The sequence below is a fragment of the Mesoplodon bidens genome, assembly GCF_964165515.1.
Source record: "Mesoplodon bidens genome assembly, chromosome: X".
NCBI lineage: Eukaryota > Metazoa > Chordata > Mammalia > Artiodactyla > Ziphiidae > Mesoplodon > Mesoplodon bidens.
The window spans coordinates 122711537-122738562 of NC_138163.1; the positions used below are offsets into that span (position 1 = coordinate 122711537).

Genomic DNA, 27026 nt, shown 5'->3' on the forward strand with positions numbered 1-27026 from the left:
AATCTCACTATGGTCATGAAATTTACTTACCTTATCAAACCACTGATAAATACAGATGTCACACTGTGAAGTTACTCTAGATTTTAAATAAGTAAATATTCTTTGAAATCAGGGACTCCAACTTGTTGAGGCTTTAACACAGATATAGGAATGTTGGAAAGAGAAAGGAGGAATGAGAACAGTATAAATGATGCAGTATCTACTACATAGAAGGAAGCAATGTTTAAAATAGGCATCAAGGAGGACATCACAATAAATAAACTCTATGAACAAATCTTAAAATAACTTGATCATTCAAATACACTTTTTTGATGTATCAAGGACAGCTATTTGTATTTGGTTGGGACCAATTTATTTCAATACACTAATTCTAGTAGTATGAATGAGGTAACTTAAGTTATATAGTTAAAGAATACAGGGTCAAAAATTATTCCACATTTAGAGTTTTAGGTACATGTATACCATTCATAATTAAAATGGAAAATTATTAAAAATACATAGTGAACTGTAATAGACTATTCAGCACAGCAAACCATTTACAGCTCTAAACAGACCACAAAATCTACTGTGTGTCCAGATTTGGATTTAATCCTGTTGCACTTGACTATGCTAACAAACTGCAAAGCCTTAGAAAATGACATTTAAAATCACTGAGTCATTGCACACAGAGATTAGAAGACCATCAGAAGTTTTTCTAGCAGTTAATAGCATTTTAACTCCCTGTAAATGGGGTTTGGCATTCTATGAATCTTACATTCGATTATGATAAAATGAAACCTAAACTAAACATTCTTAATGAGGGGATTATTCTATGAAGTAGGCTTGTTGCATGTGTTAATCAAGACGTGTTCTAGCTTTGACACCAGTGATCAAAAGAATTCATTCTCTTTTGTTCCTAACAGAGATGTCCTTATAACAATGAAAAGATCTATGCATCATACTCTTTCTGAGCTGTCTTTTTGTAATTTTGGTACTAGAAAGATATGTGAATCTAGACAAGTCCTTTAACCAAACTGAGCTCAGTTGGTTACATGTAACATGATGATGGCAGAGGACCAAGAGATTTCTGTAACTTCTTTCTCATCAATTCATCTATCAATTCATCTCACAGAGAACAAGAGTGTCAGTGTACACAAACTAAGCATGTTCTTTTATAAAAGAAATGTTACAAACTGTTTTAACTAATGATGTGTTTCAATAAAGGGACATAAGTACTGTATTTGAGTTTATTTTGAATTTGCCTATCAGATATAATTAAAACCATAAATGTTAAATGTTTATAAAAATACTTGTAAATTTTGCTAAGAATTTAAGGGACGTACTTGTATTACATTCATTAATACAAATCTGTTTGATGCATTTGCACATATCTAGAAATCACTTAACAGAACGTTACACAGACCCTGATTTTAAAGGGATGATTTAAAAATGAACACCAAGAACAAAAAGCATTGTTTTTTTCCAGATATTCCATGTCAACTTGCACATACCACATATTCTAATTTATTTTTTCCTTGGTCTTGTGAGTGCATTTGTAATTCATATTTTTATTTTTATACAGTAGGACTTCTCAGCTACCTTAAAAAAATTTTTAATATTACCAAGTAGGCAGAGAAAGAATGTGAGGAGTTAGACTATCCAAGGGACCAGGAGGTATCTGCTCCTTGCTAAACTTGTGAGTTACAGGTTTCAGTAGTGAACGATTATAGAAAAGGGGAAAAAGGAGAGAGATTTGTTACCTAGTATCTTAGGAATTTGCTAACCAGAATTTGTCAAAGTAATCTGGCACTGATGGCACAGACTTGAAGGATTCAGATCCACCTACAACATCAAAAATACACCTTCTGCTTTTGTTACATAACAAGTCTTTATGTAAAGTACATGAAGTTTTATGCATGACATTCAATTTATAGAACAGAAAAAAATTAAACCTTCTAAAAATTCGTAAGTCCCAACTGTCACTAAAGTAGATATAAAGAAAATCAAGAATGCTCGTCATTCATTGCTTCTAAACCAAATATGAGAAGGAATTAAAAATTGAGAATCAGAGAATCTTAGAGTTTTAAAGGAGAACACGTGTCACCCAATTTTTTTAAAAGAAATCCAGAAGTCCAAATTATTTACCCTAGGTAACTCTGATAGAAGTATAGCTGTCTCAACCACATGATCTCATTTTTTAAAAGACATTCATTTAATTTAAAATTTACATGGTTTTAAAAAATGAGTTATAAATGGCTCAGGGGTGACCAAAAAAAATCCAAATGATCTTCAAAGTTTGAATGAAAGAATAAAATATGGCATATTATTGTCCTCTGTCATTTATCATACAAAATCAAAAAGATGGAGGAAAAGTAGTAATAAAATCATGGAGAAAAATATTTCTCAAAAGCTTTAAAGTCAACATTGTTACACTGTTATTACACTGATTAAAAGGAGGCTCTTAATCAATTTCAAAAATTCTTCTAAACCAAATTTTATATATGAGTTGACATCATTTACATGAGTGCACCAATGCTAGATATATGGAGCATTTTTCCAAGGAAAACACAAGTGCAGATGTGAAACATAAGGAGAAAAACAAAACTGCTTGTAATTAAAAAAATAATCTAGCATACTAGCACTGGGAAAGTACACTTTCCAACAACCATTCCATAATATAAAATACAGGAACTAATTTGTAGTCTTAATGCTTCTCAACTGTCCTCAATCCAAATACCACTTGTGACCCATGAATGAGAAAAGGCATTGTTTTGCCAGTGATTCCCCCTTGTTTTCAGTGATCCAAGCTCAAATGAATTGGTTCATTTGTTTCTTACAATTGACCGTTTCTCCTATGAAAAGTCAATACATTCTTACCACTTAAATGGAGCTCTAGTGCTCATAAGTGCCTGTTATTTTCATTGCAGATTCAGTATTTAATAATTTTGATCACCTTGTATATGTCTGTGTTGATAAAACTCTTATATTCCGATCTTCTGACAATGGCTGAAAAATGAAATTTCAATGGTCATGAACCTTTTGGTAAAATAAAGATGAGAAGTATGAGGAACCATGATATGCAAGGACTACTACTGAGATGAGGCTCATACTGGCTGAGACTTAGCCAGGGATGGTGGAGCATCAACAGCAATGCCTTTAGGACTTTTGTATTGGGTTTCCTGCCAGGAAGAGTGAGATATACCATTCTAATAATTAGGCTGAATTACTTAAGTGATCATTTGACTCATATAAGGAAAAAATTGGAGAGAAAGGCTCCAATAAAGCTGTTAGAGAAGTGGCTACACACAAGACAAAGAAGCTAGTAAGAGGAAAAGCGTTTCCAAGAGAGAGCCAGCCACCTGAAATCCATACTCCAAATACATTTTAAAATCAGTATAATCTTCTTGGTCTTAAGGCAAACATATGTGAGCTATATCCAGCAATTTATTTCTAAATTGGAATACTTAAAAATTATTTTCCATAAATATCATTTAAAAATCCTGTTCAGTAATTAATAATAAACTATTTTTGCCAGTGTCAAAATGTTACTCCATTTCTACTCGGACTACATGTTGACTATTCTTCAGAATTCCCTATAAAGCATATTTTCCTTACCCTCGTTTTCAGATAAAGAAACGGAGGGCTTGAGAAATGAAGAGGCAAGTTAAACACACACGATGGGACAGAATTTAGGTTGGGTCACAACTGGAGAGATTTCCAGTTCCAACTCAGTACTACAAATAATTTGTATTGTCTTCTACATACAGTGCTTCCTACTAGATATTTGTCCCTTTAATCTTCTTTTTTATTCATCTGTATGAAATGTAGAGATGCGGGAAGAGAGGGGTACAGTAGGGGAGTGAGTCCTTTGGCATGGCTACAGGTAATAAAGATGTTTTCAGCAGCCTTGAAAGGCATCATCTGGCATTTTTATTGGGGAAAGTAGAATATTAAATTCATGGCAGCCTATAAGACAGTGGTTACTATACAACGATTACTCTTAATTAACTTCTCTGAAGAACTCATGTCCATCTGCACTCTGAAAAAGCTTCCAAGTCTACTTCTCGCCATCTGTATTTCATAAGTCATGCAAATCACACAATTTGCTTCTAACATTCTGTTTTTAATTATTATGAGACTGTATTACCATAATAGCTAGTCATCCTAAATCTGTGTACTTTTGTTATGAAAAGTATCATTGGAAAGTTGTGAAAACAATTTCAATCTAAATGTTGCCCACCTACCTTGGGATAGATTCTATCCTGGGATAGATATGGGAGAATCTTGGAAAGTCAACCCATCTTTTCCAGTCACATATTCAAAGACAGCTTCAAATCCTTGATACTTAATGTACAATCTACACAGACTGGTTTTTTTTAAAGATTTCTTTAAATGCAAAACATTCTTACCTTACTAAAACAAATCAAAGCAGAAAAAAACAAAATAAACTCTCCTTCATTCTTGTGAGCATACCTTAAGAAATCCCTTGTACAAAAAACAGAAGTATTTCACAGAGAACACGTTAATGCATATCCAGGCTGATACTCAGAGCATGAAGTCAGAACAAGCCAGGGAGGCAATTCTAAGACATTCACATCAGTATCAGCAGAATTTCACACTTTCATAGAAGTGGATTAATAACAAAGAATCAAATATGATAAAATTGTGATCCATATAACATTTCAGTTTATTGTGGTGAGAAAAAAACCCTGATATCAGGTTAATGCATTAAATTCCCGGTTACAGTTTTATCTACTTATTACCAGAGCTTGTTCCTTTTAGAATTTTCATGCCACTAAACTAGAAAACAAGGAAGATAATAATAAAAAAGACACAGGAATAAAGTACAAATATTAAAGTAGTTCTGTTTTGAAATCAAATATAATTTCTTAGAGATGTGACCAAAGGAGGTGTTAAGTTACAGCCACTCTCATACCCAGAACTCAACTACTAAACACACTACATGACCCCGTAATACAATGAAAATAAGGTGTTACATTTAGTGACAAAAAGAAAAATGCTGACTTTCTCGTAGAAAAGCAATGAGAAAAGTTCATTTGGTTATATTCCATTTCAACATATCTGCCCTAGGCAAATACCTTGCCTACGTAAATACGCATGCATATTTATATACACGTTTATATATTCAGCCTAAAATCAATTATTATAAACCACATTTATTTGCTCAAAAATGTTCATGCCTTGTTTAACATTCCTACACAGTGTCTGCAGGAAACAGAAACTACAATTAGAAAAAGTGCTGGGAATCAGGCTTTGTTAACAAGGTTTAGAATAGCACACTCTTCTGTCCAAGAGTTTACCTGCAAATCTGTTAGCAGTGAAGTAAAATACGTAAGGAGATGGAGCTAATTTTGGTAGTCACCACCCTATCCCATGTACATTCAGTCTCCTTTTCTTAAACACATTTCCTGATTAGCAAAAAGTTAAAAACAAAAGCTAATCAAGTAAAAGATTAACTTCAGTTGAAGGGAAACCAGGTATGACATTCATTCAAAAAATTATTTTTTCACGAGTGGAAGAGCATGAGGTTTACACAGGAGTGAAGAGGTAAGGCAGAGGTTCTTGCTGCCAGGCCAGGGCCAATGTTGTCCCTTGGGTGCATTTTGAGTATCCTGAGGAGTTTGTTATCACAATGATCGGGTTACTGAATGATTGCTAGACCAATGAATGCAACAGTCCCACACTTAAGAACTGCCTGTATCCCACATGACTTTTTTTGTTTACATTTGAAAGAGTTTATTATTAACACTTACAAAAGGGCAGACCTAAGTTATTTCACGAGATATTGCTTACATTTTGGTATAACCAAATTTGAAAATAAATTTAACTCTATTTTATTTAAATAAACTATTTCAGAATAGTTTTAGGTCTACAGAAAAGTTGCAAAAATAGTACAAAGTTCTTGCATACCTGTCATCCATATTCTATTATTAACAGCTCACATTACTGCGACAACATTTGTCACAACTAAGGAACAGCACTGGTATATCACTATTAACTAAACTCCACACCTCATTTTGATTTCACTAGTTTTTTCCTAGCGGGCATTTTCTATCCCAGAATCCTATCCAGGACACCATAATACAAATAATCCTCGTGTCTCCTTAGCCTCCTATGGTCTGTGTTTCTCACATTTTCCTTGTTTCTGATTACCTTGACAGTTTTGAAGGAGTAGTGGTCAGGCATTTTGTAAAATGTCCATAAATTTGGATTTGTCTAATGTTTTTCTCCTGGTTAGATTGGAATTATGGGTTTGGGGGAGGAAGCCCACAGAGGTGAAGTGCCATTCTCACCACATCATATCAAGGGTACATGCGATCAACATGACTTATCACTGATGATGCAAACCTTGATCACCCGACCGACGTAGTGTTCACTAGGTTCCTCCAATGAAGTTATATTTCCCCTTCCCACACTCTACTCTTTGGAAATAGGTCACTAAGTGCAGCCCACAATCAAAAAGTGGGGAGTTAAGTGTCACCTCCTTGAGAGGGGAGTATCTACATAAATTATTTGGAATTATCTTTATGGGAGATTTTTCTCTCCTCCCTCATTTCTTTCTTTATTCAGACACTTATTTACATCAGTATGGACTCATAGATTTTTATTTTATGCACTGAATTAAAATCCAATACTATTTTTGTTGCTCAAATTGTTCCAGCTTCAGCCATTGAGAGCTCTTTCAGAATGGCTTCCAAGTCTGTGATGTGCCCTCATCATTGTGTTTTCTGAGCACTTCCTTACTTTCTGGCACAAGATGCTCCAGACTCATCTTAAATTTTCCCTTCTCAGCTCTAGAATCTGCCATTTCTCCAAAAAGCTGAGGTTCCTTTTAATATGACTTTTAAATGTTCAACAGGAATTATTAGAGTGACATATCAAATGAGTCTAGCCTGTTACCTGTTCTAACGCTCATTTTTATTCCAGTGTCTATCAATTCATCTGCTCTTCCATTTTTTTGTACTTATAGAATGACTTCTGAACTTACTGCTTGCTTGTCTTAAATCCAGGTACGCTCATCGTAAGTAGGAATATCAATTATAGTTTTTTATAGTACAGCCATTTTAAGCACATACATACAATAGAAACCTATCTTATTTTTAAATTATTTTCTCTTTTTATTACAATAAAGGCATTACAGTGAATTTTTTTAATAATATGAGGTAGGTTTTATTATCTATGAATTTTATTTCAAGAGACATTAAATAATGTCTGTCATGTAAAGCGAGTACTGGGTCCAAAAGGATTGATGTAGGAAAAAAAATAAGGTAGACTACAATGTGTGGGCTTTATTTGGATACTGATTTAAGGAAAAAAGAAACTGTAAAAATGTTTATGACATTTATGAAACTAAAAATTTTAACTAGATATTTAATATTAAGAAATGAATTTTGGTGTAATAATAGTGTTGTAGGGGTGAGTGTGTGTGATGTATATATTTTTAAGTTCTTATTTTCTAGAGATACATAACCAGCCTTAATTTTTTGTGATCTTATTACTGGTACATCAGTAGGAAGAAAAATGTTAGTAGATCCCTAGGTATTATTTTGCTGTATTTATTTTCTTTTTTTAATTTATTTTTTTATACAGCAGGTTATTATTAGTTATCTATTTTATACATGTTAGTGTATACATGTCAATCCCAATCTCCCAATTCATCCCACCACCACCACCACCACCCCCGTCACTTTCCCCCCTTGGTGTCCATACGTTTTTTCTCTACATCTGTGTCTCTATTTTTGCCCTACAAACCGGTATTTATTTTCTCTGTGTGTGTTGGTCACAACTGTAAAAACAAGCTGGCAAAACAGTCTCATATGAAAAAAAAACCCTCAAAATTAGAAACCATTTTGTTTAAATATTAAATTAGACACATCTTAAAATAATGTAGATGGAGATTCATTATGTTACCATATTTAAAAGTCTATCTCTTACCAGACCACTTATCAACACAGGATGTCAACACTTTTTCAAAAACAGTGACGAAATTCTCAAAAACATGCCCAAACAAAATTAATTTTAATTTGTATGGATTTAGAAAGATAATGAGCACATTAGGAGAGAAAAAGTGCTTTACACAATCAAATGGACAATGCTAAGGCAACTTCAAAATACTTGGTAATTACCACAGTTCACAGTTGATGTTATTTTTTAAATGTCTATTGTCCTGGCTATTGTAGCTTTCATAAAAAGTGAGAGATTTCAAATCATTCTCTCCACAACCAAAGAACAATTAAGATGTTTTCATTTATTTTAAAACTTCCAGCCTAAAGCAAACTCACCTCGAGTCTATTAAAGGAAAATAAGGAGAAACAGAAAATATCATCTTTGTGTTTTTACTCTGAACAAATCTTAAAGTTTCAAAAATACATGCCAGAATATATATTTTAGATACACAGACAAAACCATGTGTATCATTTTAAAACATAATGTGGATATAACTGTTCCTATCATTACCATTTTACAAGTACTCAATTGATCAAACATCTTTAGCTCAACTTGACCACGCTGTATCTTACGATTTCACAAGAGTTTTCTGACAGATAATGATTAAATTTTCTCCAGCGTACATGTTTTTTGAGTGATTCACTATGCTATCGTTTCATATCACAATTTGGTCTACGATAAAAGAGTTTCCAAACAAAACAAAATAACTTGGGGCGAACAATTACCATTTACTAGGTAGGTAAGGGTTTCCAAGCTATAGAAATGTACTGAATAAAGTCTGCTGTTCAAAGAAACACTAATGAAATGTATTGCAATAGATAGCAATGCTAACCACTACTAGGTAAATATAAACAACAGAATATAACCAAGGCCCTTACAGGTGTACCTCATTTTATTGCACTTCACTTTATTGTGCTTCGCAGACATTTTGTTTTTTACAAATTGAAGGTTTGTGGCAACCCTGCATTGAGCAAGTCTATTGGTGACATTTTTCCAAAAGCTTTTGTTCACTTCATGTCTGTGTCACCTTTTGGTAATTTTCGTAGTATTTCAAACTTTTTCATTATTATATTTGTAATATAATCTGTGATCAGTGATCTTTGATGTTACTACTGCAGCTTGCTGAAGGCTTAGATGATCGTTCGCACATTTTAGCAATAAAGTATTTTTTAATTAAGGTATATACACTTTTTTAGACATAATGCTATTGTATACTTAATAGACTACAGTAGAGTGTAAACACAACTTTTATATGCACTGGGAAAACAAAAAATTCATGTGACTCACTTTATTGCAATATTTGCCTTACTCCCGTGGCCTGGGACAAAACCCCCAGTATCTCCAAGGTATGCCTGCATTTGTAGTAAAATGTAACGCTCCTTAGGAACAGCTATTATCAGGCACCATGACTTTTGGGGGGGAGGGGATTTTTAAATTTATAAGTGCATATTAAATATATTTTTTAAATACTCTAGGTGTTTATTCATACTTACTGGAAGTATCAGTTCTTTTACAAATTTTTTTAAAATTTTTTTATTGAAGTATAGTTGATTTACAATGCTATATTAGTTTCAGGTGTACAACACAGTGATTCAATATTTTTACAGATTATACTCCATTTAGATGAATTATAAATAATGGTTATATTCTCTGTGCTGTACATTACATCCTTGTATCTTATTTTAACTTATACATAGTAGTTTGTACTTCTTAATCCCCTTCCCCTTCCCCTTTCCCATCGGTACCTCCCCCGACCCCTCTCCCCACTGGTAACCACTAGTTTGTTCTCTGTATCTATGAGCTTGTTTCTGTTTTGTTATACTCATTCATTTAGTTTTTAAATTCCACATATAAGTGAAAACATACACTTTCAAGTAAGTCGTTCTCTGTCTGACTTACTTCACTAAGCATAATACCCTCTAGGTCCATTCATACTGTTGCAAATGGAAAAATTTCATTCTTTTTTATGGCTAATATTCTATTTTGTGTGTGTGTGTGTGTATACCACATCTTCTTTATCTATTCATCTGTTGACAGACACTTAGGGTGCTTCCATATCTTGGCTACTGTAAACAATGCTGCTATGAACGCTGGGGTGCATGTATCTTTTCTAATTAGTGTTTTCATTTTCTTCAGATATATACCCAAGAATGGAATTGCTGGATCATTTGGTAGTTCTATCTATTTAATTTTTTGAGGAATTCCATACTGTTTTACATAGTGCCTGTACCAATTTACATTCCCACCACGAATGAACTAAGGTTGCCTTTTCTCCACATCCTTGCCAACATTTATTATTTGTGGTATTTTTGATGACAGCCATTCTAACGGTGTGAGGTGATATCTCATTGGGGTTTTGATTTGCATTTCCCTGAAGCTTAGTGATATTGAGCATCTTTTCATGAGGCACCATGTACTTTTATTAGCAATCCTTTGAGAACAAAACATCTCAGAACTGGGCTGGTAGTGGTAGTAGCCTAAAGTAGATCTTTTGCCTAGGTCTAGACTCACAAGAGGAGAGCGTCAAACTCCTGGAGTTCACTTCAAAATAAGAAAGATGAGGGGCTTCCCTGGGGGCCCAGTGGTTAAGACTCCATGCTTCCACTGCAGAGGGCATGGGTTCGACCCCTGGTCAGGGAACTAAGATCCCCATGCCGTGCAGCATGGTCAAAAAAAAAAAATGTCACCAATACTACAGTTGTATGTGGCATTTTTGTCACTGGCCAAAGTCCTATTTTGAGTGGAAACGCTTTACCACCAACAAACCACACACACAACACACACACACACACCTCTATAGAGGTCAAAAGAACCAGTGACCACACCCCACCTTACCACACACTAAAGAAAGTAGGTCTGACGGAGAGGACATCAACATCTTTGCAAATGTTCCCAGGATTCCTCTCATGTCACATCTACCTCTGGTGGAAAGGCAAGGTAAGCATATTATGTTTTAGAACCAGTTAGAAATTCATTCAAATTCTGCTTCTTCCACTTAACATTTATTCATTCTTCAAAATATTTATTGAACACCTGCTTGATAAATATTTGGGTATACAGGACAAGTGATTCAATGCTTCTAAGAAAAAGTTTCTGCATCTGTAAAACAGGGATAATTCCAACCTTTCAGGGCTAGGATAAGTATAAGATGACGCAGGGAAAGCACCTAGCACACTACATGGTATATAGTAAGCAGTCAATAAATATTATCTATTAACAGTTCTGCCTCTGAAGATTACCAATAGAATGAAACTTCTTCCTTAATTAAAAAAAAGCTGACATTTATCATGCACTTGCTGTGTGCTAGGCATCGTTTTAAGCATACCGTAACCCTATGAGGTAGGTAATATCATCACCCTTATTTTACAAAAATGAGAAAACCTAGCAAGTTACTTCAGCTCTCCCTCACTAAGATCACACAGCTAAGAAGTAATGGAGCCTGGATATAACTAACACAGGCATATGATTTCAAAGTACTCTTTATTATATACTAAATGGTGCCAATTTTTAAAAGGTAGAAAATTCAGAAACTTTTAAAAAGTCAAGTCTGAAGATAATTACGTATAAACTTGAACTATGTTCTTCATCCACGAAAGTGTAAATCCAATCCAGTAGGCAGAAAAAAAAGAGTTAATGTTCAACCTAATTCCATCACTGAACAGCTGTACATCTCTGTTGAGCTGCTTAACTTCTGTAACTTACCTGTTAAAGGGTGTTAACAACTGTCCCTTATTTCACTTTTAAGTACTACTGCTAATAATAGATGTGAAATGCATGAGACCTTTATGACATGGGCCAATGAGGGGAATAACCAAGCTGTACTACAGGATGTTTGCAAAAAGATTCCAAAAAGTCAAAAAAATGATTCCAACCAAGTACGCAGAAATTCTAACTAAAAATATAACTCATTTCTAGCTTGCATATTTTCACTATGGAAATGGCTCCTGGAAAAGTACGATACTTGAAAATACCGCATCCTCCAGGGTCAAACAATTTCTTTCCAATCTTAGTTACATTATTAGATTGATCAGCAAGCCCTTTCTTCACATATCAAAAGTAAAGTTCAATAGGAACCTACTCAAGTTATCACAAATCCCAAATAAACAGAACCTGAATTAGCATGTTTTTACCATAAATAGACTTAAAACATTATGTCTAGGGACAGATTAGAAAGAAAAATTATCTAGCTCTAAACATTCCATAGAATGAGCTGCTCTCTGCTTGTCACAATTCAACATCAAATTGAAAGCCTCTGGTCTGACAGCTGTTAGGCAAGGTAGCAGCCTTCTAGATAAGCAAACCTGTCATTAATTTAATGCAACGTTGGTGCCAACAGAGACTGTCGCAAAACTCACCATGTCACCAATGCAGAGGGAAATGGGGAAGGAGCACCGGCCTTGCCATCCATATGCTGGCTCGCACCACACTGAACTTGGTTTCCACACAGGCTCTGGCAGGCAGGGAGGAAAACTAGCAACCGGACTATAATGTCTATTTTGAGGACCAGTAGCAACAACTCTACAATTCTTTCTCTTTTATATATATTTTTAATAGCCCAGTACCTTGTTTACACAGCCAAAATATAAGTGAATTACACAAAATTAAAATATGAATTTTCTGCTCAGCCAGGTGAAAAAAAATCACAAGTCGCCAGGACTATCAAACATTTTGAAAATAATATGGATAGCTGAAATAAACTCCCACATACACATATAAAACATACCAAAATTATAACAAGAATTCAGCTAATGCTGTTGAAATTACTCATTCAGCATAATTACTTAAAACCAGTATTTCAAAGGTTTTTAATTAACAAATTAATTAGAAGTCTAACATCTTGCTAAAAAATAGATTATTTCATAATCTTTGTGTAAACAAGTTGGAAAAAGTAAAATCCAGGATCTAAGTCAGCCTTCCATTGATTTCTTCTAGATATTACTTCAGAAACCATGTTGCAAGCCCATTTTAAAAATAGCAGATATGGCTGAAACAAAGTAAAAAGTTCAAACAAACAAGAGGATATTGGGTAACACTTTAAAAGCAAGTAACAACGCAGTTTCTTCCTATCTATCATCTTATCAGAAGACTATCCAACCTACCTAATAAAACTAATTTCCGGGGCTTCCCTGGTGGCGCAGGGGTTGAGAGTCCGCCTGCCGACGCAGGGGACGCGGGTTCGTGCCACGGTCTGGGAAGATCTCACATGCCGCGGAGCGGCTGGTCCCGTGAGCCATAGCCGCTGAGCCTGCGCGACCGGAGCCTGTGCTCCGCAACGGGAGAGGCCACAACAGTGAGAGGCCCGCGTATCGCAAAAAAAAAAAAAAAAAAAGCAAACTAATTTGCAAGAACATTAATGTCAAGTAAATATAAAACAGACAAGTATGCTACATTTGATATTAGTTATGTAACAGTGTTTTTACTGTGGCAAACTAGAATACATTAATGCCCTTGTGAGTTTTGGTTTATTTAATAAATCTTGGTTTTTAAAACAATTTTATGTTGTGACAGAATATTCAATAGATGAACACAGAAAACTAAAACAGCAGTTATTGTACTTTAGTAAAATTTAAAATTCAATGAATTTATGCAAATACCCACAACCCTTTCTTTCCTGAAATTGCAAGAATAAGATTAAGATAATGAAAACTTCTATTAGAATTAATGACTGTAATTTAAATTGGAATTGAACAAGAAATTAAATACATCTTTCAAGTTAAAAAAAATACTAGCATGTTTATTGGTTATTTGTAATTCAAACCAGGGCACAATTGCAATCCACTGATTTGCAGTACTAGCTAGAACATTTAAGCCTGAAGGTGTTGTTTTATTAAGAGTTAACAGACAGGCAAAGTTATGTTAAAGTCTTAAAATTTTCACTTATTCTGATTTATGTTTTAACAATTCTAAATTTAGGGGGAGGGGCACATTTTATTAGAAAAATCTCTGTAACGTGCCTACTAGTGATTATCCAGTAGCATGTAATTCACAAAAAATCCACATGAGGCACCTGTATTCAACAAGTTATGCTTTACAGTAACTATCTACATAGGTTCTTAATGAGTGCTCTTCAAAAATTAGTCCAAATAAATTTATATCTGGTTTAAAAAATTAAAATTTATTTTTCAAAATCAGAGTGAGATGAAGTTATATAAGAAATGCTGATTTAAGATGCATCTTTAAATATCTTAATTTTATTCCTATTAATAAAAATGTAAATTCAACATTAAATATAATGAGAAGATAATGGTTCTCATTAAGCTAACAGGCTTTTTTTTTCATTTTATCCTCTATATTAACAAATAAAGGGCATTTTCTTCTCACAACAGAAAAATACATTTAAATTTCTTATATGAACTTTATTTTCTTTACTTTTTTAAGAGGAAAAATGTAAGGCATTTTTTTCAGTTTCATTCTACCATGCATTCCAAAATATATGGTGTTCCTTTTTTTTTTTTTTTTTTTTTTGCGGTACGTGGGCCTCTCACTGTTGCGGCCTCTCCCGTTGCGGAGCACAGGCTCCGGACGCGCAGGCTCAGCGGCCATGGCTCACGGGACCAGCCGCTCTGCGGCATGTGAGATCTTCCCAGACCGTGGCACGAACCCGTGTCCCCTGCATCGGCAGGCGGACTCTCAACCGCCACCAGGGAAGCCCATATGGTGTTCTTTTAAAAACACCAAAATGAAGAAACAATTAGAAAATCTGTATGAAAGAAAATACTTAAGAAAAGGGGTATGTTTTAATTTTTTAAGAAGTTTGCCTATTGTGTTGGCCTATGAAATGACATCAGCAAATAATATTTATAGCATAAACACGGAAGTGTTATAGATTCACTGAAATTATTAACATTTCTTAACGAAATGAATCTACACCATGATTTAGATCATTGAATTGGCTAGACAGCAACACAACTATGAAAAATGGACAAAGCAACCCTACTTACACTGTATTCTGGCACACAGTATACAACTTGTCTCTGAAGTATCCATTAGGGCATTATAAGGGACTTTACGTGCATCGTCATTTAGGAAAGCAGAGTTGTCGACAGACCAGTAATCTGTGAATAAATTTATTTATTCCTTTACTCAACAAATATTTCCTAAGTGCCTACTTTTCACCAGATACTTTTTTATGCACTGTTATGCAAAAAGATGGGTTCCCTGCCCTCATCAAATAATCATACAAATAAAGGTAAAAAATAAAACTGGCAAATGGAACAAAGAAGATATACACGGTACCAAGAGAGTGCATAACTGAGAATCTGATGTGATTTGGGGATTCAGGAAGGCTTTTCTGAGGCAGAGGAAGGAAGGCTTGAGATCTGAAGGATGAGCAGGATTTAACTGGGTGAAGAAAAAGTGCAAATGCTCAAGGACTGGGTAAACAGGACTGAAAGAAAGCCCGAGTAGCTAGTGCTAGCAATGAGGTTTACCTCACAGGCAACAGCCAAACCTTCCAGGGTCTTAACAGGCCATTTTAAGGACTTTATCATAAAAACAGTGAGAAACCATTAAATTTTTTAAGCTGATGGGGAAGATAGGATTAGATGGGAATCATTCTCAAGAAGTTCATCCTGACTACAGGTTTATGGATCAAACAAAGTAAGATGCTGTAATTATCATGACCCTGACTGAAAAGATAATATTTTATCCTTTGCAAGAGGAGAAAAAGAGGAAGCAGAGTACATAAGTTTTACCTTTTCTAAACCCAACCACCACTTCGCAAACTTTTCCACTGATGTATCCATAATTGCTGAACAGAGTGTACTCATAACCCTGGGAGGTCTGGGAAATGCAGCTTTAAACAGCCTGCTGCAAGGCTAAAATTCCTGTTAAGCCTCTGGTCTCATCTCTAAAATCATGCCAATTTTGCTTTCTATACCATGAATATAATATCTATGTTTATTTTAATATAAAAATATTTTAAAATACTTAGCAAAAATCAACTTTTTGGCTTTTGATCATTTGGCTTTCACAACCACAGAAATGTACCATTTTGGGTAGCACAGGCCTATGCTATGCATGAAAACTGAATTCACTCACTGAATGCTATTCAAAACAATGAGCCTATTCTTCAGCCAGACACTAATCCATGACAAACTCATAAACATAAAGCTTTAGACTCCATTTTGTTTTTCAAATTACTTACCCTCCCTTTCCCCCACCTTTAAATTAGTACTGATGATCCATCCTTCTAGGACTCTTTATAGAAGCTAATGCTTCATCTTTCACAATAAGCCTTGTGTGTGAAGGAAGTAACATAGAAAGCTAAAAGTCATTAAGAAAATGTTAGGTCCTAATCTGAGGTCACTCTGCTATGAATGAAAATGATAATTTATCATTGCTTTAAGAACAACATCAACATTTAAAAGCCAATCTGCATGCTTCATGTAAGAATTTGGATCAGTAAAATTCTAAATATCCAACAACATAATGTTAATGATGTAATTAATCTTCAAAATAACTCATTTTAACATTATTTCCAAATTATTCCCGAGAAATAGAAATGGGCTTATTTTTGGCAGCCAAAGTTTTATAATGTGGTATTTATTTAAACTCAGGACATGATGAGAGTTTTATTGCCTTTGTGAAATGCAGATTTGTTCTTATACTTTTGTGCCACCTACTCATGCTCCTCCCTCACTTTCCCTGTACTGCCTACCTTTCTCTTTCAACCAGACAAACGTAGACTCAACCCCTCTGGTTAATCGCCCCATCTCAACTCTAGAGTCTCTTGCTGTCCTTCTACATTTAGAATACATCCCTCTTAGAATATACCTTAATTAAATAAACTGCTTAAACAGTTGCTCAAACCTTCCCCATGGATTCCTTCCTGACTTACTAAAATCATCATCTTCTCTTTCCATTGGTGCTTGTATACATATGCAAACTCTTAAAATTTACCAAATGTACTAGTTGGTACCTGTCTCTGTCTTGGCATAAGTTTGCCAATGTCACTGCCATCCCTTACAGAGACTAATTTCTCCAAAGCAGGGAATTATTTAAATTCATCCATCAAAGCACCTTCCATGCTGAAGTACTAGGTAAATATCTAAGAACTAGAATACATCTACATAAATATCCTCTTTTTTTTCCTACCATGCACTACATCATGTGTGTTACCTTAAGGAGCAAATGTTAATGACACTACAAACAAAACGTTTCTTGTGAACTAAACTCTACATATCAAAAAGGTAAATTTCCTCTTTGTATAAAATGACAAGAATTCCTGTTCCAAAAATGTCAAATCCAAAGCAGGTGATTGTTGGTTACTATCTAGTCATGTTGCAATTGAGAAAAAACCTAATTTTTCAAAAAGAGGTAATAGCACCAATTTAAACATTTAGCATATATTTTTTTCCCCTTACGGTGTATACTTCTCAAGTTCCTGCCACAAAATTATTTCTGATCTCTCTCTCAAAACAGTTTAACTCAAAATTTTGACATTTTCCTTCACCTGATTAAGATAAATTTCAACTTCAGCTCTGGGTCCTATGAGGGGGAAAAAAATTACTGAAGGGCATTGTACCTGTCAAAACTGCTTTCCGTTATCGGACACATTTTCCTTTACAGCATGTAAACTTTTATACTAAATAGACCTTATTTCATCACTGCATTTTCTTCTTTTTAGGGTTGTATGCAAAACGTTGGGTTTATCTTTGTTTTTTAATACCTAAAATAATGTATTTCATTTTCTGTCCTCAAGAAGGCTGAGTCATCAGGACAGAAATTAGAAGTCAGTGAATGCTTCTTAAAGAAAATGGTTTATAGTAAACAGGAAAGACCAGAGCAGTTAATTGTGGGATGGCTTCAGAGGCTACCTTAAAAATTTAGATGATTTTAGGAATCATAATAACATAAGAGTGCATGGAGGTAAGTCACAGAGACCATAAGAGAAGATCAGCAAAGCGGGGCCTGTCAGTTGACTCTGAAAACAATAATCCATTTTATTTGATCCAGAAAGGGATTAAAGATCACTGGAAAAAATGTTAGAAAGGGAGCTGGCCCCGGAAAATAACTTTATCTTAGTCTTCTGGATATTTTGAAAGAATTTCAAAAGGCAGAAAAGGTGTGAGAAAAAAACTGGAATTATTGGGTGTGACATGGACAAGGAAAATTAATGATAAAATTAATAATAGGGGCCCAAACGTGTTCAAAGGTTCTTGTTATATTTCAGAAGGCAAAAAAAGTAGACTCAAGCAACTGCAGATTATGAAATATTTCCAGGCCCTGCAAGTGAACAGACAGGAGCTGAGAAATAATGTATTTTAGAGTAACAGACTGAGCAAAAATTAGAAATAGTTATTGGCCTACTTTTCTACCTATGGCTTTTCCCAATAACTGCTTTGCTTTTATTCACTGTAAAAAGGTTTATGTTTTCAAATTTTGTCAAAACTACAGGAGGACTGAATGTAATTTCCAACTGAAAAAGGTTAGTTGCAAGCACTAAATGATGAGTGTTTGATTTTCTCAAAAAATATTTTTATAAAATCAATTTTTAAAATTAATTTTGAAGGCTATGACACATTTCCAAACAGCCTGAAGTACTATCAGGATAATGTGGGATATAAATGCTTATTCTACTGACTCATGAGGAGTTCATATATTTACTGGAACTAACATTGACACTGTTACATCAAATTTTTATTGTCAGGAGAAAATTCAATAAGTATTGGATTTCACAAAGAGTGGAGTTGGGGGTGAGAAAAAAAAGGAAGTATTTCCTTATAGCGTTTTTTTAATAATAATTAACATAAATTTAATACTTATGTGTCCCTCAAATATATTTTAATAAAAAGTAATAAATTAAAGTGAATTGCAGTGTATATACGGTCCTTCATAATTAATCTTGAATATATTCTACCAAAGCTTAATAATCTTGTCAGCCAGGGGTTTTTCCCTTCATCTCCCTCTCTGCTGACTGAGTTTCTATTGCACTTCTATAAATTGTCTGGAAGCATTAAACATACGGCCATGCTATTCTTATATGCTTAATGGTTCCTTTTCTGTTCAGTAAAGAAAAAAATACCCTAGAAAGAGCATAAAGCATATACCTTACTAAAGAGAGTTATAACTATCTACGATTGTGACTGGGTGAAAGCATATGCCATATATATGCTTTAAATGTTAAGGATGATGAAACTGTTACATTAGGAGCATGTTTTAAAGAACTCCCACAATGCTGCAGTTGTTCAAAAGTCCTGTTCATCCTTTGGTACTGCCTTTATAACACTATACATTATACAACACTAAATGAGGTTTGGCCATTCCAAAGCTGCAGCCTAAATTAATTGACTTTTAAACATTAGTGCATCTGAAGGAAGGGTGAAAAGTATTTTTTAAGTGTATTTTGTAAAGTTTATTTGGGGAAAAGGGTGGGGGGGATTAATTAAGCTAATAGTGTACGTTACCTTAATTAAGTTAATTAATTTGAGGAAATGTCTGTTTCATCTTAGTATTTTTTTAAACCTTATTTTCTGATAATATCTCAAATCAAATTTATATGAAGATTATGGAAATTTCAGCAGTAAGCAGTTTGGGACTTGAAATATACAGATAATGACATGAGTTATTCTCTTCCAGTCTAATGTATACAAAGATACACAAATTCTGTCTTTTCAAATAGCTCTAAGATGCATCACCAACAGGTATGAAAATAAGTTATTCAACTTAAATATAACAATCACTTAAAATCACAGCTAATGATGTAAGCCCAACTCCAAAGAAGCTGCATTTTAGGCTGGAGAGATTTTTAAAGGACTAGTGTACTGAGAAACTAAAAATGTGTGTCAGAATATGTACATCATATGTTCTACGTGCTTCAGTGGACCTAAAGTGTAGAGAGTGGGGAAAGTGCAAGAATGTACTGGGAGGGTGGGAGGTGAAGAAGATGGAGTATGCAGCACTCACTACAAGCATCATGGGAATTTGTGAGAGGTAGTCTCTGAAGGTAATCTGACTCCCATGGAGCCAAGATAGCTTTTCTTTGAGTATTTCAGTAACAAGACTCAAATTGAAGTAATCTTTTAGGCAAATTCAAAGAAAGGGTTTTAATTAAGCATTCTTGCTTTTCGCATGTGCTCTGGCTCTTTCTTCCATGACTGAGAAACACAGAAGTTAGATGTTTGTCTGCATCTGACAATCCGAAGGGGGGAAAAATTGGTGGGAAGCTAGGAGAGCGGAATTTCAGAAGCAATATGAAAACAGAAGAAGAAACAGAAAAAAATAATGAGCCACTGCAGGACTTTGTCTTAGTCATGGCACCCATGGCACCTTAGCACAATGCACCGCACACAGGGGGCAGTCGATAAATAATGAATTCGATTTAATTCAGTACACTCTCATTTGTACTGCGCTTTGCAGTTACAAAGCACTTTCCACATATTAGAAAAGAAAAACGAAATAAATGAAGAATAAAGGGGCAAGTAAGGGAAAAAAAGGAAAGCAAATGGATAAAGGAAAATCCACAAGACAAGCAAGAGGCTGAAAAGGCTCGGGGAAAAAAGAAAAAAATTGAGTTTCCCTCTGCGCTCTCAATCACTTCCAATCACCCTACTTTCGTTCTAAAGTACCTGGAGCTTAGAAAGTCTGACTGCTAAGCAAGCCCTAAGAAGGGGCTCCCTCATCTTTGGAACTGCATTTGCAAATGATAAGCCTTTGGTCCCTGACTAATCTACCCAGAGTTTGTGCCTAGGAATAACCACGAGCAAAACTCTTAACATCTCCCAAGTGTGGCAAGGAATCCCTTTTTGTCCAACCCCTCCATCCCCTGTCAGCATTCCCCAAATCTTAGGAATCTTGGGGATGGGAGGGGGCGCAGTGGTCGTGAGGAGAGGGTCCTCTAACTCAGACAACAGAGGGAGATAGTGAGGCAGGAAAGCCCAGGGACAGAGAAAAAGCCCACGTTTGAGATTATGAGGGCGAATGTTTTTAAGTATGGTTATTAGAAACTGCCCAGGGGAAAAAAGGGGAGAGACTTCAAGACGGAATAAATGAGGGGGCACTTGAATGTGATCACTTTACACCTGGGGTCGAGCCCCCAGTAAAAAACCTTAAGATTCACAGCCTCAAGCAGCCAGAAGAGGAGGAGGCAAAGGACGCGGGGGGATGCACAGGAGGGAGCCACAGATACCAGCGCAGATGCTGTCCCAGGGGAAGCATGTTTTCCTCTCCCCAAAGCAGCGCATCCCCCGAGCATCCTCAGCCCAACCTGGGGAAGAGGGGGAGCTCTCCGGACCCAAACCCCGGCGGCCGCGTCCTGACACCATTATGTGGGCTTAAAAGTTGCAGGGAGAGTTGGCGCAAGAAAAGGCACTTGGCAGGGGCGGCCGCCAAGGGGGCGTCAGGATTCCCAGGAACAAAGGGGCCGGGGAACGGACGACCGTCCCTGGGGGCTCCTCCCTGAGGGGAGAAGGCAGGGTCGACACGTCCTCCCGGCCTGGGGGGCACCAAGGGGAGCTAGGAGCCGGAAAGACTGACAGGGATTCCGCCGTCCAGCTCCCAGCCTCCCACCGGGTCGCCCCGGCCACCCCCGCGCTCTCCGCACCCCTCTTCGGCTGGGAAGCCACTGGCTGTAGACAATAGGAGACCAGGATCCCGAGCCCCAGTCAGCCCTGGAGATCCCCCGCTGCCCACGGCGCCCCACGATCAGCAGGCTGCAGCCCCGAGGGCGGGCTCGGCCGCGGCGGGCGCCCCTTCCCTCCCGCGCGCCGGGACCCCGAGCCCCAGGGCCGCCTCGCCCTCCGCACAGCGGGCATTACCTTTCATCCAGTCCACTACTTGACTCGGAGACCATTTGCTCACCGGTTCCATGATTAGAGCCATGAGCACAGGCTCGGTTCCGCGCGGGGCGCGGAGCTCGGAGCTCAGACACAAAACGAACTCAGCAGCCCGAGCCGCCCTCAGGTGGGGTCCCTCGCTGGCCGCTGCCTCGCTGGGCGGGCGGCGCGGAGAAAGCGGCTTTTGTGTGTCGAGTCTCGCGGCTGCAGCGGTGGGAGCGGCGACGGGGAGGGAAAGGCGCCGGGGTCGCGGCTCCGCGCCGGGTCTGCTCGCTCCCCTCTGAGGCGGCGGCTGCTGCCGTGGCTCCGCAACTCCGCTCGGGTCTCCGTCCCTCCGGGGCTTCAGTTCATGGCTTGCACTGCCGAGGGTCGCAGCGCTAAGGGAAGGAGCTGCCGCCACACGCCCGCAGCCAACTTGCCCGTTCGCCTCGTGCGCGAGAGTGAAGCCCCCGGCACGACCAGCAGCCCGGCGGAAATGACGAGGGGCCTCCTGCCACCCAAAATATCTCTCCGCAGCCCTCGGGTGCGGGGCGCGCGTACCACGAGCCCCCCGCCCGCTCGCTGCCGCGCGGTCCCGCCCCCGGGGCCGACGGCAGCCGCGCCAGGCGCGTGCGCGTGCGCGCGCGCGCGCCGGCACGAGGCACGAGGCCCGGTCCCGGGGTCCGCCTGTCAGTCAGGCAGGTGCGGGCGGCTCGTAGCGTCGCGTTCCCGCCCCGCGGGCCGCCCCGGGACGGAGGCGGGCGAGGAGCGCGTGCGCGGCGGCGGCGGCCGTGGCGGCGGCCCGGGTTCCAGCCTCGGGTCGGTCGGTCAGCCAGTCAGTCAGTCAGTCAGGTGCCGGCGGCGGGAGCGCGGCTCCGAAGGGCCTCTGAGCGGACGTGGCGGCGGCGGGACGGGCTGCCCACCAGTTGAGCGCCGACTGCTGAGGCGGCTGAGGAGGTACCTGCGGCCCCGCCGCCGAGGGGTGGGGGACGCCGCTGAGTTCGGGGGTTACAGCGGGAGCCCGGGCTTTCCTCGCTCTCGCCCTCCCCGCTGCTGAGTGGGCTCCTGAGGTGATTCCCGAGCCCCGCGCACGCCCGCGGAGACGGAGGCGTGGAATGCCGCCGACGGGGACCGGGCTCCGCCAGCCAGAAACGCAGCGATGACGAGGCAGGAGGGCCGGTGCTGTCGGACCGCCCCCAGTGCTGCACCGGCCCTGGGAAATCAGGCGCGGAGCCTGGAGCCTTCGAGCGCCGGCCGTGGCGATTCCGAGGGAGGTTCGGCCCCACGTGCCTTTTGAAGGGCTTGGTGTCTGGTTTTCGGCCAACTCCTCCGACGCTCAGAGCACCCAGTGCCCATTTTAGAGGATGTCCTTTTGTTTTCAGATATTCTTGTATAAGAACTGAAGGGTAACACTGGGCTTGAAAATGAGTGACAAAGTGTAAACAACATGGTTCTTCAAAACTCCTGTTCTTCCGAAATCTTACACAGGCTCCTGTGCAGTCCTTAGTAAAACACAGTTTGCCTAATGAGGCTCGATTTAAACGACAAATAATTCATCCTAGAATGTTTGGACTCAAAGTCTCTGCCACCGTCGTAGATGTTTTCTCTTTGTCATTCTTAAATAGCTCCACTGAGTAAAAGAGAAACTCATTTTATTTCTATAGCCATTGCAATAATGGCAATAGGTTTTGCCAGTTCTTGCAGTAACCCATTTTCTCTAGTTCAATTGCATGAGATGCAGAACTGCCACTTTTCTCAACTAACATGAGTTGACATCACCCCCACCTGCCCCCGCCCCGCCCACAAAGAGCTGAAACCACAGTAAAAATATTTTTGATCTTTTCAGGCTAGTGATACACAACAAGTAAAACTTAAGATGGCCTGTCTGTAGGCTTGTTATTTATTTTTCTAATAATACAAACTTAAAAGTATATCAGAGATCTTGGAAACAAATGTAGAAGATTATCTAGACAAGTCTACACTCAGACGGTACAGGTATAGCACTTTCCTTTCATAATCCAGACCGTGGTTGTGATTTACAGTTTTTTTCTTGGCTGACCAGGTGTGAAAGGTATTGTATTTTGAAGTGCCTACATTCCAGTGTTCTCGGAACATTGCATCAATATTTCTAGAAAAGATCATGTCCAGCATCAGTACTTTATGGAGTAGCTTTATGTTCAGAAACGTAATGGAATGGATGCATTGTGAATCATTAGAGGTTACAGTAACAGGGAGATGTTAAAAGTCATTTGATCAAAATAATACTGCTAATAATAACAATGAACATTTATTGAGCACTGTGCTAAGTACTTTACATATATTTTATCCTCAAAACAGCTCTATCATTAGCCACGTTTTACAGATGAGAAACTCTTGGTTATCACATTCACTTCCTATCCCCAGAGCCTATTACACATAGTTCAATAAATGTTGAATAAATTAATGAATAAAGCTTACAGAGTTTAAGTAATTTGTCTGAGGCCATGACGCATGATTGTAGTACCGAATTAAGGTGATTCCAGAATATGACTTTTAAAACTAGTAAAACGGTTTGTATCAGTGTCCCCAAGTGAACAGTACTTTGGAAGGGGAAGGTCTATTGAATGTTAACTGAATATGTCTCATCAGAAAGTTAACTACAAAGGAGGCTAAGAGTCACCATGAGTGTTCCTGCACGGTACCAACTGTGAGAATATAGGAAGTGAAGAAATTTGGCTGAAACACCAAACAGTATATCCTGACTGTGCTTGTATGACAAGCAACCAGACTACATCATATTGCAAGCAAGCTTAAAGTGAGATATTGTTTGCATAATAAATGGAGTATCAAAACAAATGCCAAACACCAGGATGCAGTAAAAATAAAAGATACATATTTCATGAAAGACCAGTACCAAAGAAGATGGAAAAAAAGGACCTAGAGAAAGAGGATTTTGAGAATTAACAGCACAGAATTAAGTTGTACATGTTCTCCTCCTATATATGTTACAGTAAGGAATTTATTTAATATAATCACCTGAGATAACTATTAGAAAAGTAATTGTAAAAACTAGGAATGACTGAGCCAAAATGTGAGTGTGGGGTTATACTATCTAATAGCATTCACCAAGGCCTTAGGTATTTTTCCCAAGTCCTCCTCCCTGAGGTTTCCCCTACAAAACATACAAAACATCAAAAATTTGCCTTAGATTTTGACAGCATAATAGGCATTAATTATTTCACTTAGTTTGTTAAGAACACAACTGACTTCACTCAGATAGTCTTGATTTGGGGAGAAGAAAAATAAAATGATTAAATCATCTTTGCCTTCACTCTTTTATTCTTAACTCCAAATGACTCAGCTAAATCTTTCCTGCATTTTTCTTTCCACAACTTTTCAAATAAACTAGCTTTTATATTTTTTGCCTATTATTCACAATGTTAATGTCTTGTCCCATTTTTGTTAGTATAACGTTATTACATACAAACTTCAACCTCTTAGTTTTGCCTTCTCTTAATGAACAAATCTCAAAGATTAGGGGAAAAGGTATGTTATCATAAACTACATATCCAAACATTGCACTAAATGATATGTGACACATACTTCAACAGTCTAGATATAAAAGCCAAACTGATTCTTTGGAAGGAGACTTGGATTCTTTTTGGAAGCAGGCAAAGGAGAAATATTAAACTGATTAATTGGAGACATAGAACTTCTGAGATGTTTGCAACCATATCAAAATAAACCACTTTAACGAGCCACAACTGCTGAGCCTGCATGCTACAACTACTGAAGCCCGCGTGCCTAGAGCCCGTGCTCTGTAGCAAGAGAAGCCACTGCAATGAGAAGCCCGCGCACCGCAACGAAGAGTAGCCCACGCTTGCCGCAACTAGAGAAAGCCCACCCGCAGCAATGAAGACCCAACGCGGCCAATTAATTAATTACTTTTAAAAAATAAAAAATAAACCACTTTAAATCATCATTTAATCCAATTGTTATAGTTTTGTCTTTTTTGTCTTTTAGACCCTCTAGAGTTCAATAAAAAATTAAAATCTCTTGACCAAAATATTTTCAGTTAAGATTTTGTATATGTAATGAGTCTAAGTACTTCAGATATGAAATTTACAAAGGTTCTCTGACTAGAATCTAGGTGCTCAGTGGATCTGACTCTTAGGGATGAGGGCAGATGGGGGAGGAGCCTAAAGCCTTTGTCTCTTTGGGGCCAAAGACAGGAGTAAATAGTGTGAATGTTTCTTCTGGAGCTGCAAGTTAAAGATTTCTAACCTCCACATTTCTAACCTAGGTTATTTTTATAGGGGCCTTAATCTTCACTTCCTATTCTTCTGCTAAGAAGCTTGCTCAGCATCAGACCTCAGACTTGCTAGGCAAGACATATTTTAATGTTTTTTAGTTATTTAACATTTAGACAAAATGTCTTGCAGAGCCCTTTCTGGTGGTTTTCCCAGTTTGCTTAGATTGTGTTTTTGCTATAGCTCTCTGTTTAATGTTTAGATTTCTTGCTTTTTTAATGATTAATATATTATCAGAATTTTTTGTCTCTCTTTTATCTTTCATTTTTGAATGATTAGTGAGAAGTGACAACACAGAACAGCTGTGTGGGTCATCCCTGTCCTAAAAGAGAGGAAGGGATGGGAGCCCTCTTTTTCCCACTTAGTTTTGCCCAAACCTTTCCTATAATTCTAAAAGCAGGTGTTCTGTGCTGGCCCAGTTGTATACCTTGATCAGAAAAATTAGCTAGGCAATCCTGATGAGACTAGTAGTGATTAAACAAGATACAAGTTATTCTCAGGAACAATATATAAAACTTGCTCCAGAGAAAGTTAAGCAAAATTTCTGGAACAATGTTTTTATTTTCTTGTAGTATAATTCAACTAATAGCTATGAGTAAAGAACTAAAGCCTCATAGCAATCTGTCTATGCCTCCAGTAGTCAGAGAAGCAAGTAGGAAGAGATCTTTAACTGTAAATGGGCCTTCAAGTGTGCTTCTCTGGGCCAAACCTCCCTTTAGATTATCAGGGAGAAGCACCCTGAGACTATAATTAAATTAGTAGAATCCTTTCTTTGCTGTTCTGCCTCAAGGGTAAATTGTATTAAATCAAGCCATGTCCTTTCCAGACCAAGATTCACAGCAGTCATCTCTGAGTGAAGAAAAATTGGCTGGAGTTGAAGTTATCCCAATAGGGTTTTTTTAGGGCTCTTTCCAGGTATTCCCTGCTGTTAGATTTTTATTAATCACAATCTAATAAAAATCCCAGAGCCCACCTAAGATTAGGAAACCTAGTTTTCTTAACTAGCCCTAGCCCATCAGGGAAGTTTCTGGTGCAC

General features: G+C 37.9%; 1 protein-coding gene across 5 annotated transcripts in view; it reads right to left on the reverse strand.

Moving 5' to 3' along the window:
* Nucleotides 1–21866, reverse strand: part of CNKSR2 (connector enhancer of kinase suppressor of Ras 2) — a 254002-nt gene extending 232136 nt beyond the window's left edge. For all 5 annotated transcript variants that reach the window (XM_081222654.1, XM_081222653.1, XM_081222652.1 and 2 more), the window contains exon 1: nucleotides 21705–21866. In XM_081222654.1, coding sequence (XP_081078780.1) covers nucleotides 21705–21768 — 64 coding nt within the window. In that variant the 5' untranslated portion in view covers nucleotides 21769–21866. The remainder of the gene's footprint in view (nucleotides 1–21704) is intronic.
* Nucleotides 21867–27026: the final 5160 nt, after the last annotated feature.